Source organism: Trachurus trachurus (assembly GCF_905171665.1).
Source record: "Trachurus trachurus genome assembly, chromosome: 1".
NCBI classification, from domain to species: Eukaryota; Metazoa; Chordata; class Actinopteri; order Carangiformes; family Carangidae; genus Trachurus; species Trachurus trachurus.
Genome location: NC_139891.1, coordinates 35,254,167 through 35,268,453, shown reverse-complemented (window position 1 = coordinate 35,268,453; position 14,287 = coordinate 35,254,167). Strand labels below are relative to the sequence as shown.

General features: G+C 42.6%; 1 protein-coding gene across 1 annotated transcript; it reads left to right on the top strand.

Moving 5' to 3' along the window:
- Nucleotides 1-4,838: 4,838 nt before the first annotated feature.
- Nucleotides 4,839-13,288, top strand: LOC310990480 (uncharacterized protein; the record flags this gene model as incomplete). Its single annotated transcript, XM_083977867.1, has 3 exons — nt 4,839-6,465; nt 7,188-7,270; nt 11,633-13,288. The coding sequence occupies 3 exons, from the start codon at nt 4,839-4,841 to the stop codon at nt 13,286-13,288; spliced, it is 3,366 nt and encodes a 1,121-aa protein (XP_083833993.1).
- Nucleotides 13,289-14,287: the final 999 nt, after the last annotated feature.

Below are 14,287 nucleotides of genomic sequence, written 5' to 3'. Positions count from 1 at the left end.
CCGCAGCCGGAGAGAGGAGCTGCCCGGCCAGCGCCTGACTGCAAAGCTGCCCACTCTGCGTTGTTTATATTTATAAACATGTATATCATGTAGTATATTTTGTTTCAAGTATTATTTATATTTAAGAAAAATATGCGAATATAATACAATACATTAAAGCAGAAGTGAGTGATCCGGTCGTTTTCGCTAATGCTGCGTTCCAGGCAGGCTTTTGAAATCGTAAATTACAGCTTCAAGTCACAACTTACGACTTTGTAGCGTTCCAGGCAACCCACTCGTGTTTTTCCGACCTGTTTTACCGGTGAAAGTCACTATAACGGCCACTCGTAACTTCCGACCGGTGAACTCGTACCAGATCGAACTGGTACCACTTCACGGTCGGAAAAATACGAGTTTCCTTGAACGCACCATAACAGTCCTCGTCGCTACGTCACCACATTCACGGCGTCCCTTGGCTGCACACACAGCCCTGCATGCCGTTCTCTCTCCTCATTGGATAAAAACTGTAGGATACGATAAATGTTTTCTCTTCGGCTCAGAGCAGAGCAGAGGGACTGAGAGACCCGTGTTTCAGTCCAAACACTCTATGTAAGCAGTACCGGTTCACCCAATACGCACACTACGCACGTTGCGTAGGGCCCCGCAAACTGATAGAGGCCCCACGGGGAAAAAAAAACAAAAAAAAACCTGACGACGTGACCGTCCGTCGCGCAGGTGTGCCAGATTCCCAGCGCAGCCTGATCCAGCAAGACAGCGTTAAAAACGTCACGATGAAGCGGAGTTATCCATCGGGGAATGAAAAAAGGAGGAAGAAACAGCATGACAATGATCTGCAGGAACAGCTGTCAGGTAACTCTCCTCTCCGGGTGGGAGAGTGGGAGGGAGGGACTAGTCCGTGTTTGACCTGCATTAACAGAGCGGTGAGCCCTGGGTGAACCCCGGTCTCTGTGTGCGTCTTGCTGGCTTCTATAATTTTATTTGTAGTGTAGTTACAACTGCACTCATACAAAATGGAAAGTAATGGATAAATATTGACTAAGATTGAATTTTGTTTGCCTGGATAGACCACAGGCAAATTGTAGATGCAGATATCTTAGTGAATAAATACAACTAAAAAAATAAAATAATCATTTAAATAATTACCTACATTTTTTAAAACCTACATTTGAAGTAAATTAAAGTAGAGTGCAGCCAATTTTATGGAGCTGAATTAATAGTAGCCTTATCTATATTTTACTTTTATTTAATGGTGAGTTATTACAAACATTAACATGTTTACATGCCCAACATTTAAGACTGTATGATTGTTTGTTTACACATAATTTGATTTGTTCTGAATTTATTCTTAGTTAGACCAACAGTGCAATAGCCTATGTTTAAAGGGGGGATGCGTGGAAGCACTGGGTGTCAGGTGCGACTGTTGAAAATGTTTGGAGTTCAGTTAGGAGGGCCCCTTAGCAAAATTTTGCCTAGGGCCCCATGGAGGTCTGAACCGGCTCTGTATGTAAGTGATTGCTGTCGGAAGATATAACTATTTAAGACTTATATTAACACAAATATATCACTCACTTCTGCTTTAATATAATAATGAAGCCAAATTATTTATTTCTTACAAATCTATTTCACTATTAGCCTACCATAGACTGTAGATTGTACCGTGTAGGTTTCCTGCATTGTTTTGAGGGCAATAAGAAAGAAAAAGAGTTGATTTTTCTTTTTGCCAAATACCACATAGCCTACACAAATGTACATTTTCAAGTAAGAAATAACATTTCATGTTTTTAACTGTTTAATAAAATACAGGAACTCAGGTGGAGTCAGAGGTGGAGGTGGAGCAACAGCAGAAACTGATGCAACAGGTTCTTCAATACTAAGTGAAAGCATTTTAGAGTGACAGCAGAGCCTTGTGACAGATCTCTCTCTGTGTTTGAAGAAAACTTAAATAAAGTTCATCAGGAGTTTGTGAACAGCTGTTTTGATTCTGGTGAGTACAGCTGAGAATATTTACTGTGATTCAACAAATAGAAGTTCGTTTGTGACTTAGGACTCAGATTGTCAAACACTATGGATCAATAGGCCTATTTGTTTACACCAACTCAATATTTAGAAAAAGGTATAGAAAAAAAGTATCTATACAGTATAACTGTGTGGACATTTGAAACGTCTACTTTGAAAATGAGTGACTTTTTATTATGTCTGTTTCCTGAACTCAAATTCCAGGGAGGGTGGAGTCATTTAGTTTTGCAGCACTGATGTTGTTTCAGGAAGGTAGACACCCACAGTACACACCTGTCTGTTGTTTGTAAAATCTCCAAACTGATTATTGTGACAAGATTTGGTCAAAACCTGTTTTACTTGTTGAAGAAGAACATTAGTCTCTCTGCTCCTCTACTCTCTCTGTTGACAGACAGTATGGAGCTGAAATCACAGTAACTGTTTTATTTAAAGGCCACAATGAGCTTCTCCCTGTTTACTGCATGTACATAATCTTACAGTGTTGGATATCAATGTTAAATTTGCTTCATGTTTCAATTGAAGAGGTAAAGACACATAAAAGTGACACAAAGATGCATCTACTATTAAACGAGCAGGTTTCTGTTTGTTAGCTGGTACATTAAACATCCTGACCTGTGGATGTTTCACCATTTTCTATGGTGAAATTCTGTGAAATTAAACTATTGAATTCAATGTGTCAACATAAAACAAATAATCATGTAAATAAAACCTCTTTATTCTCATGGCGTGTTCACACCGGGCGCGAGGCGAATTACATACAAAGTCAATGTACAGACGCGAATGGACGCGAATTTGTGCCCGCGGCGCGAATGAAGCGAACACGTGAAATTCGCCTGTTCGTGTGAGTTCAAAATATTGAACTCATGCGAAATATTTGCACGAATGCCATGAGTAAAAACAAATATTCCAGCTGGCAAACTCGAGGGAGTAGAGCGAGGCGAATATTTAACTCGCGCCCGGTGTGAACGCACTGTCAGAAGTCAAATCAAAGAGGAACCACTCATTTCATACTGACACGTGTCAGATTAATTTAAAGGGGAATTGTCGTTTTTTACATTCTGGATTTCTAGCATAAAATACAATCATTTACTCACCCAGATAACTTTGGTGTCATCACAAGTCATTGTGATGAAATGAGCTCCAGCCGAGAGCCATGTATATCCGTATAATGGAGTCTACAGGGCAGCAGAATGCAGCCTCTAAATAACACATTATCTGCAGAGAAACTCCTTCATTTCACCAATATTTAGTTATGATATGCTAGTGCTATTCCCCTCTGAGTCCGGGGTTAGCTGTTATCAACATCCGGGGTCTGTAGGTTGACCTACTGACCTGGATGATGTCATCTCTGAGCGCCGCACAGTGCGGCTTGTTCCTACTTCTAATGCTATGGTTCGTTTCTGCGAGTTTCCGACTTGTCAGAACAAAATGAGCAGCTGGATGAAGTTCAGCTTCCACAGGCTTCCTCTCCTCAACCTGGACTTACTAAAGCTGTTATTTAGAGGCTGCATTGCGCTGCCCCGTGTTCTCGCATTTTACAGCTATACGCGGCTCTCGGCTGGAGCTAATTTAATCAGAACGACTTGTAATGATTAGATTACCCACTTAAATCAGAGAAGCAACCTCCATAGAGTGCTTCAAGACTCACTTGAAGACCTATTTTTATACTCTGGCTTTTAATTAATCACTGGTATTATTATGGTAATATTATTATCTCTTTTTATTATTTTTATTGATTTTATTTTATTTAAAAAGAAAATCTTTTTACTTCCCTTTTTTTCCTTGCTGTTGTTGTAAACTGTAAATTGCATGCACTATGTTTTAATGTTTGTATCTCGTCTGTATTGCCTTTTACTGTACCATTCTTTTATCCTGTAAAGCACTTTGGGCTGCACTTTGTGCATGAAAGGTGCTATACAAATAAACTATTATTATTATTATTATTATTATTATTATAATGACACCAAAGTTATCTGGGTGAGTAAATGATCGTATTTTATGCTGGAAATAAGGTCCAGAATGTCAAAAACGGAAATTATCCTATAAGGCATTAAATCCTCCCTCTGTCCTGTCTCAGTGTAAGTGTTGTGTAATAGGGCTCGAAAGGGTAGTCTGGCCTGACAGAAGTGTGTTGCTGCGATTAGCCTCTGATTGGCCGGAACGAGCCACCTGGCGGAAGTCCCGCCTCCATGTTGCAGTTTTCACAGTCCGCCCGGTAAAGGGAAACATCAACAACAGGAACCGAACCGTGGATCTATTATACATCCATGTCACAAACCGAACAAAAGAAGAAATATCCGTCAGCGGTTGCCAACCGTCGTTAAAACACAGGCCCAAATCCAGTTTCCAACCGGCAATATTTTGCAAGCGCACCATTGCTATGGCACCAACCACAACGATTGTGACTGGTTGAAAGAATTCCAAATGGCCAGAGCATCTTTTTTGTCCCATCGCAGAATCATAGGCGTACAAGCCAGACCCTTCTTCTAGAGGAGGGTCACTGTGTCTTTCCCAGAGAATGTGAATTTGTTGCAGGTGCCGTCAGCGTTGCTGGTATCAGCACTGGCAACATAAACAATGATGACCATACAAATGGCGCTTACAGCCAACAGCGCATTGCGCAAGCACATGGCCTTTCGAGTCCTATTATCACCTGTGGCTGCAGAGGTCGCTGTTGTTGAGCAAAAGCTTCACAGTGTTGCTTTAAGAAGTGAAGTTCAGTGACTTTCACCTGCAGAATTAAATAGTAACTTGAATTTATCCTGATGATGATGGAAATAATTAAATGTTTTTGGCTTGACCTTTGTCCTCAGTGTGTCGACATGTCTGCTGCCAGCAACCTGAGGTCTGAAGATCAGTTCCTGTGCTCCATCTGTCTGGATGTCTTCACTGATCCAGTCAGTACACCATGTGGACACAACTTCTGTCAGAGCTGCATCACTCAGCACTGGGACGTTAGTGACAGGTGTCAGTGTCCATTGTGTAATAAAGTTTTCAAAATAAGACCTGAGTTGCATGTGAACACATTCATCTCTGAGGTTGTTGCTCAGTTCAGATGTGAAGTTCAACAGAAAACCAGCAGCAGTAGCTCAGAGCAACAAGTTTCCAGACCAGGAGAAGTTCCCTGTGACGTCTGCACTGGAACCAAACTGAAGGCCCTGAAGTCCTGCCTGGTGTGTCTGACCTCCTACTGTGAGACTCACCTGGAGCCTCATCTGACACTGTCACGTCTGAGGAGACATCAGCTGATGGAGCCTGTGGAGAACCTGGAGGACAGGATGTGTAGGAAGCACGATAAACCTCTGGAGCTGTTCTGTCAGACCGACCAGACATGTGTCTGCCTGCTCTGCTCTGTTTTAGACCACAAGACTCATGAGTTTGTTCCTCTGAGAGAAGAATATGAAGGAAAGAAGGCAGAGCTGCAGAAGACAGAGGCTGAAACTCAGCAGATGATCCAGAAGAGACGACTGAAGATTGAGGAGATGAAACAGTCAGTGAAGATCAGTAAAGCTGCTGCAGACAGAGAGAAAGCAGAAGGTGTTGAGGTCTTCACTGCTCTGAAGGAGTCTGTTGACAGAGGCCTGAAGCAGCTCATCGAGGAGATCGAAGAGAAACAGAAAAGCTCAGAGAAACAGACTGAAGACTTCATCACAGAGCTGGAACAGGAAATCTCTGAGCTGGAGAAGAGAAGCACTGAGGTGGAGCAGCTCTCACTCTCTGAAGACCACCTCCACCTCCTCCAAAGCTTCCCATCCCTGAAAGCTGCTCCGCCCACCAAGGACTGGACAGAGGTCAGAGTCCGTCCACCATCATATGAGGGGACTGTGGTGAGAGCTGTGTCTCAGATGGAGGAGACACTCCGTGGACAGATGAAGGAGGTGAAGATGAAGAGGGTCCAGCAGTTTGCAGTGGATGTGACTCTGGATCCTAATACAGCACATACCTGGCTAATCTTGTCTGATGATGGAAAACAAGTTCACTGTGGTGATGAGGAGAAGGAACTCCCAGACAACCCAGAGAGATTTACACGTTATCCTAACATTTTAGGAAAACAGAGTTTCCCTTCAGGCAGATTTTACTTTGAGGTTCAGGTTAAAGGAAAAACTGAGTGGGATGTGGGAGTGGCCAGAGAGTCGATTGACCGGAAAGGAATCATCACACTGAGTCCTCAGGATGGTTACTGGACGATATTGTTGAGAAATGGAAATGAGTACAAAGCTGGTGATGACCCCCCAGTCTGTCTCAGTCTGAGGTCTGGTCCTGTGAAGGTGGGGGTGTTTGTGGATTATGAGGAGGGCCTGGTCTCCTTTTATGATGTAGATGCTGCAGCTCTCATCTACTCCTTCACTGGCTGCTGCTTCACTGACAAACTACACCCATACTTTGGTCCCTCTAATAATGATGGAGGTAAAAACTCTACCCCTCTGATCATCTGTCCTGTCAATCAAAGTGCCTGATCATTGGCAACAATCAATACACTGCTGAATGAATCTTATTATTGTGTGTGAACAGAGTAAATATGCAGTAGATGTGGTCCTTATTACAGCAGTGTTACAGATGATCAAATGTAAATTGTTCATTTTCTTTCTTTTTCGTCTTTTCTCTTTTACTTTGTCTCTGTCATGTCAGTGGTAGAATTTGAGGAAATTATGAAAGTTCAAAAGGGTTTTTATTTAAATATAATGTGATCTGACAACTCACATCTGTTTTTCAGAGTAAGTGAGGCACATCTGTACAACATCTGTAAAAAAAAAAAAAAATCAGATTTCCATGTTCTTTAATGTCTGATGATTGTGTGAAAACAGTGATTTTTGAATGACTTTCTTAAGAGCTAAAGATGTCATGAGTAAATCAGAAGTCTGTCACCTGAAATAAATTGTATTGTGGTTGTGATTTCCCCTATGTGCAAGTCAATAAACTGATGAAAAATTCATAAAGCTATGAAGATAACCTAATGTACTTGTACTTATTTATTGCAATTCACATTTAAAATCAGCAACTCAAATTTATTTAATTGGAACTTTGAATAATATCATGTTTGTATAGAGAAACACAATACTGTGTAGTACTGGTCTGGACGGGTCGCGAGCGAGAAGAGGCAAACGAGGCCGGAGGGAACAGAATAAAAAGAACAACCGGAACAACGAAACCCCGCCACCGTATTCACCCAGGAGGCCAGGACGTAGCTGGTTACTACTACCGTCCTTTTAGCCCTTTGAGGGCTTCAGCAGCATCAACACCCAACTCTGGTACAGTAAGTGTTCAGGTGATGGGATCTATACTGTACTCTTTTGTGGCCACTGCTCCCACCAGGACTTGATAGCATATTTGTGATTTTGCCTGCTCCACTGCAACATCTTTACCCCCACTTCCTGCCAGTTCTGACTGCTACCCCTTCACGAGAGACTTTAGGGTTTCTTAACTCTCAGAACTGCAGCACCTCCCTCATATGCAAAACTTTGGACTTCTCCTTGATGGTTTAAAGAGGGAGCCTCAGTTTGCAGGTTTTTATACAGAGGCCGATGTTGCTCAAGCTTCTTAGGAGCCCTAACAGCTTACTCGCCTTTTCAGGTTTGAGATGGTGGGGATCATGAACTCGCGGAGGAAAAGAGGCCACAGTACTCTTGGCAGAATCCTGTGCTGGTACATCCACACCTGGAATTTGCCAGGAAGTCCGGTCTTGTCAACTGCCTTCAACAAACTTTCCAGCTCCTTGTACGTGTTCTTATGGCAGCTGTCAAAGATCTTCCCCAGCCTTTAACTGGTTTCTCAGAGAGGGTGGGGATTTGTGACCATGAAACAGAGAACCAGAACTTTTCCACCACTTGGCCTTTCTTTAACATCAGCAATCGTCACATTTCTGACTTGAATCGCTTCCTGGGCCATCCTACCAGCCTCTCCAGTCCCTTCAGGATCCGATCTGCCTTCAGGCACACACTCGGCCTTTAAATGGGGCTTCATGTAATCAGCCTTTTGGTGAAGCAACTGGTCGGAAAGATTCAACACATTCACAGGGCCTCATCACACCATCACTAGTCAAGGGACAGAATAATGGACATTTCCATAGATTATTTATTAACTGCAAGACATTTAAATTAAGTCTGAAAGGGTTCAGCCTTGCTTGTCCCTCTCCTTGTTCCTCTACAGCTCCACCCAGGCCCTGATTGCTAAACAACATCCACCTGCCCTGGGCTTGAGAAGTTAAAAGCATTGCAGCTGGCACCAGAAGCAGAGGCAGTACCAAGGGGACTCAGCTTGGTTTTTGTCTGTTTTAGTTAATGTCCTGTCTTGATCATGTCTATTAAACCTTTTCCTGTTTTTTTTATCAGTGTCTTTGTGTGGGTGTCTTGGGGGTCGTTGGTGGTCTGTTGTTAAGCCCTTTAAGGCCAACAAAGCTGGGGCATAACAACTTGGGGCTCGTCCAGGATTGAACGACCATGAGGTTAAGTAATTGTGCTGGTGTTTGCATAGCCGTTGTGTCATGTTTGTTCTAACCTAGCAGCCTTCTTCTTGCTTGTCTGTTTTTGCCACTGACAGGGTTGTTACCTCAGAGATTCTGAGTTTGCATGAGAGCACCCTGTTAAGGTAGCTCTTGGCAGAGAGAGACTCTTTCTCTGAGAGACAGACTCTTTCCACTTCTATTTTTTTTTTTTACCTTTTTATTTTTGGTGGTATCTGGGTGTGGGTACATTTTCTGGGTGTGGCAGTGGGCCTTGCCTCAGGTCCGTTGTTGACTTGCAGAGTTCAAAGTTTAAAGTCTACCTAGTTAACCTTCATCATGGGGTGCCTCACAACATTACTTTACTCTAACCTTGCCCTTGTTTGTACAGCAGTTTAATCACAATCTCTTTTGGTTTGACTCTACATTTGGTTTTGTTCTGTTTTTTTCTGGAGTCTCTGTGTTAACTGATGAACAGTAACTTTTGGGATGTGAATTGTTGTATCTGCACAGTACATTTGTTGGATTACTCGGTTACTATGTACGGTAGGTGTAAGTTGGCAACATTTGTGTAGTTGTGTCTACATTGTGTCCTATTGTGTTATGGGTGTGGCGGTCCACTTTTGGTTGGGTCACTTGCGTATTACTCATTGCTTAGATGTGACTCCTTGGTTTCGTTTGGAGTGTGTGTGTGTGTGTGTGTGTGTGTGTGTGTGTGTGTGTGTGTGTGTGTGTGTGTGTGTGTGTGTGTGTGTGTGTGTGTGTGTGTGTGTGTGTGTGTGTCACTCAGATCACAAAGATCAGTGGATCTTAGTTTGATGGGGTTGACTTCATAAGTAACAAAGTCAGTGTTTGCTGGTTAACTGCCTTTACTACTGTCATTAAGTATGTGGCTGTAACCTGCTTGGCGTAACCTGCAGGGACTGCTATGGGCTTGCACCTGCCTCTCAGATTGTTTTTTAATGTCCTGCCATTCTTATGTTTATTAAACCTTTTCCTATTTTTATTAGTGTCTTTGTGTGGATGTTTTGAGTGTTGTTGGTGGTCCATTGTTATGCCCCTTATGGCCAAAAAAGGTTAGATGTAACATTTCTGTCAGTAAATCTGAAGCAGAAAACAAAACACAGGAACTGTGCTGCAGTGGCCGTTGGCACAAAACCTCAAGCTTCAGCATCAGGTTGCTGAGAAGAGTGAGAGCATCAGAGAGACAGCAGAGCCTCGGTGGAGACGGATCTCTCTCTGTTCTTGTCTGAAGACAAATAAAATAAAGTCCATCAGGATTTTTTCAACACCCTCTTAAATACTGGTGAGTATAGTTAATAATATTTACTGGGATTCAACAGTCAGCATTAATACAAATTAACAGAAAGTACCACTTCCTGCATTTCATATTGACACGTGTCAGATTTACTCAACTGAAGACTGAAAGCAACAATATGCTTTTTTTTTTTTTTTTTTGCTATAAAACAATAGTTTCAAAATCATTGTTATTCCTAATTCACTGACTGAGCTGAACACCTGCTCAATGTGACCTAGTGTTTTTTTTATTTTTTATTTTTTTTTACAGTCTACACTTTCACCAACAGTTGTCATTGAGTTCCATCTTGGTGCCACACCCTGGAAGGGTATCAACAGTTTCCTCTTGATGAAACCTCTTCATAAAATGACAGATTGTTAAAACAGGGATGTGGCCCTTTGGAGCCGTTATGTTTGTTGTTTAAAGTATTTCTGATGTGCTATCATCTTCACTGTGGTGAAACTAGTAGCCTAACAATTATGCCTTTTATGTACTGTAAAACTATTGTTCACTGAAATTTGGCATACAACCCGTTTTAACATTTGTTTGAGAATCTAATTAAGATTTATTAATACCTGCAAATAATTGTGCCAACATGCTGTGTCTGTATTTTATATCACTGTGTAAAACTTTTAAAAAAAATATTTTATCTCCTGAAAGTTTTACAGGGGCCAAATGAGTCCCTGCCTCGGGGAAGTTACTCAGATTGCCCCTGAAAAACTCCCAGGCGGGGCTTGTGGTTTACTCTGTGCTCATACCCAGAGCAGGATGTGATGCCAAAAGAAAGCCCCCAAATAATCAGTATTTTTTAAAACACAGTATTATAAAAAAAAAAACATCTGCACAGCCAGAGAAAAAGATAACTCAGTAAAAAATGTATGATAATAGTAGCAGTAAAAATGTATTTAAAGCAGAAGTAAGCGGAATGTTTGTGTTAATATAAGTCTTAAATAGTTATATCTTCCGACAGCAATCACTTAAATAGAGAGTTTGGTCCGAAACACAGGTCTGTCAGTCACTGCTCTGCTGTAAGCCGAGGAGAAAACTTTCCTTGTATCCTACAACCTTTATCCAATGAGGAGAGAGAACGGCATAAAGAGGCGATCCTCTCTGTGTGTGCAGCCAAGGGATGCGCGTGAATGTGGTGACGTAGGGACGAGGGCGGGGACTGCTAACTCCATCTGCTGACAGGAAGTTAGCCAAAACCACCGGATCGCTTACTTCTGCTTTAAGTGGACAGAAAACTACACGATCATGCTACTACGTGACGACTGAAACAGCATGAAGCAGCAAGACCCAGCATTATTACAAAGCCTCAACACTTCCAGAATAAGAACAATAACAAAGCAGTAAAAAAAAAAATCCCGCACATTGATAATGCAATGATTGAAACTGTTGCACGTCGCCTCAAGAGTCCGGGAGCCGAGAGTTTCTACCCCAAAAAAATGCTGCTTATTGGGGGGCTTTTATGCCTTTAATTGATAGGATAGTAGAGAGAAAAACAATGGTGAGACAGAGAGAGACGGGAAGACATGCAGCAAAGGTCATTGGAGCAAGGACTATACCCTCTGTATACGGGGCGCCTGCTCTACCCAGTGAGCTATATGATGCTCAAGAATAAATTGGTTTATTGGCATGTATTTCTTGAGACATTCAAATGATATTTAAGACATTAAATCCTACCTCTGTCCTGTCTCAGTGTTGTTGTACCTGGAGCTGCAGTGGTCACTGTTGCTGAGCACTGCACAGTATTGGTTTAAGAAGTCTAGCTAAGTGACTTTTAGCAGCAAAATTAAACAGTAACTTATGTTATTTATCCTGGCAACAATGGAAATGTTCCTATTTCAAATGTTGTTGTTGACTTCAATCTTTGTCCTCAGTGTGTAGACATGTCTTCTGCCAGCAACCTGAGGTCTGAAGATCAGTTCCTGTGCTCCATCTGTCTGGATGTCTTCACTGATCCAGTCAGTACACCATGTGGACACAACTTCTGTCAGAGCTGCATCACTCAGCATTGGGACGTTAATGTACCATACCAGTGTCCAATGTGTGAAGAGGTTTTTGAAACAATACCTCAGTTGAAGATCAACACTCTGTTCTCTGAGGTTGTTGCTCAGTTCAGACGTGAAGTTCAACAGAAAACCAGCAGCAGCAGCTCAGAGCAACAAGTTTCCAAACCAGGAGAAGTTCCCTGTGACGTCTGCACTGGAACCAAACTGAAGGCCCTGAAGTCCTGCCTGATGTGTCTGACCTCCTACTGTGAGACTCACCTGGAGCCTCATCTGACACTGTCAGGTCTGAAGAGACATCAGCTGATGGAGCCTGTGGAGAACCTGGAGGACAGGATGTGTAGGAAGCACGATAAACCTCTGGAGCTGTTCTGTCAGACCGACCAGACATGTGTCTGCATGCTCTGCTCTGTTTTAGACCACAAGACTCATGAGTTTGTTCCTCTGAGAGAAGAATATGAAGGAAAGAAGGCAGAGCTGCAGAAGACAGAGGCTGAAACTCAGCAGATGATCCAGAATAGACGACTGAAGATTGAGGAGATCAAACAGTCAGTGAAGACCAGTAAAGCTGCTGCAGACAGAGAGAAAACAGAAGGTGTTGAGGTCTTCACTGCTCTGAAGGAGTCTGTTGACAGAGGCCTGAAGCAGCTCATCAAGGAGATCGAAGAGAAACAGAAAAGCTCAGAGAAACAGGCTGAAGACTTCATCACAGAGCTGGAAAAGGAAATCTCTGAGCTGGGGAAGAGAAGCACTGAGGTGGAGCAGCTCTCACTCTCTGAAGACCACCTCCACCTCCTCCAGAGCTTCCCATCCCTGAAAGCTGTTCCACCCACCAAGGACTGGACACAGGTCAGAGTCCCTCCACCATCATATGAGGGGACTGTGGTGAGAGCTGTGTCTCAGCTGGTGGAGACGCTCCGTGGACAGATGGAGAAGATGAAGATGAAGGCTGAGGTGAACAGGGTCCAGAAGTTTGCAGTCGATGTGACTCTGGATCCTGATACAACATATCCTAGACTCATCCTGTCTGATGATGGAAAACAAGTTCATCATTGTGATGTGAGGAAGAAACTCCCAGACAACCCAGAGAGATTTGATAAATGTCCAAGTGTCTTAGGGAAACAGAGTTTCTCTTCAGGCAGATTTTACTTTGAGGTTCAGGTTGAAGGAAAAACTAAGTGGGATGTGGGAGTGGCCAGAGAGTCGACTGACAGGAAGGGAATCATCACACTGAATCCTCAGAGAGGTTACTGGACAATAAAGTTGAGAAATGGAAATGAGTACAAAGCTGGTGGTAGCCCCTCAGTTGTTCTCAATCTGAGGTCTGGTCCTGAGAAGGTGGGGGTGTTTGTGGATTATGAGGAGGGTCTGGTCTCCTTTTATGACGTAGATGCTGCAGCTCTCATCTACTCCTTCACTGGCTGCTGCTTTACTGACAAACTACGCCCATTCTTCAGTCCCTGGAATAATGATGGAGGTAAAAATTCTGCTCCTCTGATAATCTGTCCTGTCAATCAAAATGCCTGATCATTGACAACAATCAATAGACTTGTGAAATGGTTCAGAGTACACAACAGTCACAGTCAGCAATGTCAGTGATGTGAATACAGGATTGTAGTGGATTAGGGTTTGAAAAACAAACCAAACAAGGACAAAAAGATCACATTTTAAATAGTTAAATTCCTAATACTGTTAAAGTCCCTGTAAAGTGAAATTGGAGTTTTGTTTCAAAATATATTAAAAATGTTCCAAATGTATTGATAAAAACATGCAAAAAGACTCATTTCTGTACAGTGCTTAATTTTAGAGGTTAGGGTTTCACAGTTTCACTCTGCTTCAGGGGTCTTTGTTTTTAAGGGCAGGCTTACAGAGGGGGACGCCGTGACGCACTGCAGTCCCTACTTTCATAACTCCTCCCATATGCACAGTCACATTATAAATACTTCAAGAATGCCAACGACCATCTGCTGCCACTACCTCTGGAATGGTGTGCCGCCGGAGCTACCAGTCCACTAGCTTGGTCTGTCTTAAAGGTGTACAGAAATGGCCGTTTGTCCTGTTTGTCGCGCCGAGTTGTCACGAGCTGCAACACGAGTTTACCCGAGTAAGGAAAACGAATTTGATTGGTCGTTATCGAGCAGGCGGGATATTCAAAGCTTGGGGCGAGACCGAGCTCCCTGTGTGTGTGCGTGTCTCAGACGTTTGAATGACGGATTACGGATCCAATAGCAGTGGCTGGTGAATCGTGTACAGGCTGACATATAATCCGTGCGCCTGCATTATCCAATGCGAAAAAAAAAATACACACTTTCATCCCGGATTTACTCAAAAATAGAATTTTGCACAAAGTTTGACCTACATCGTCTGAAAGATGAGTTATTACATTAATTTTATGATCCAGAGTGGGCTCAAATTCAATTTTCTTTTCTGTACACCTTTAATAAAATGTAATGCAGACTTATCAAGTCATTGTAAAACATATATTTATTGATGTAAATGTGGTGTTATTTGAACATAGTCTATACA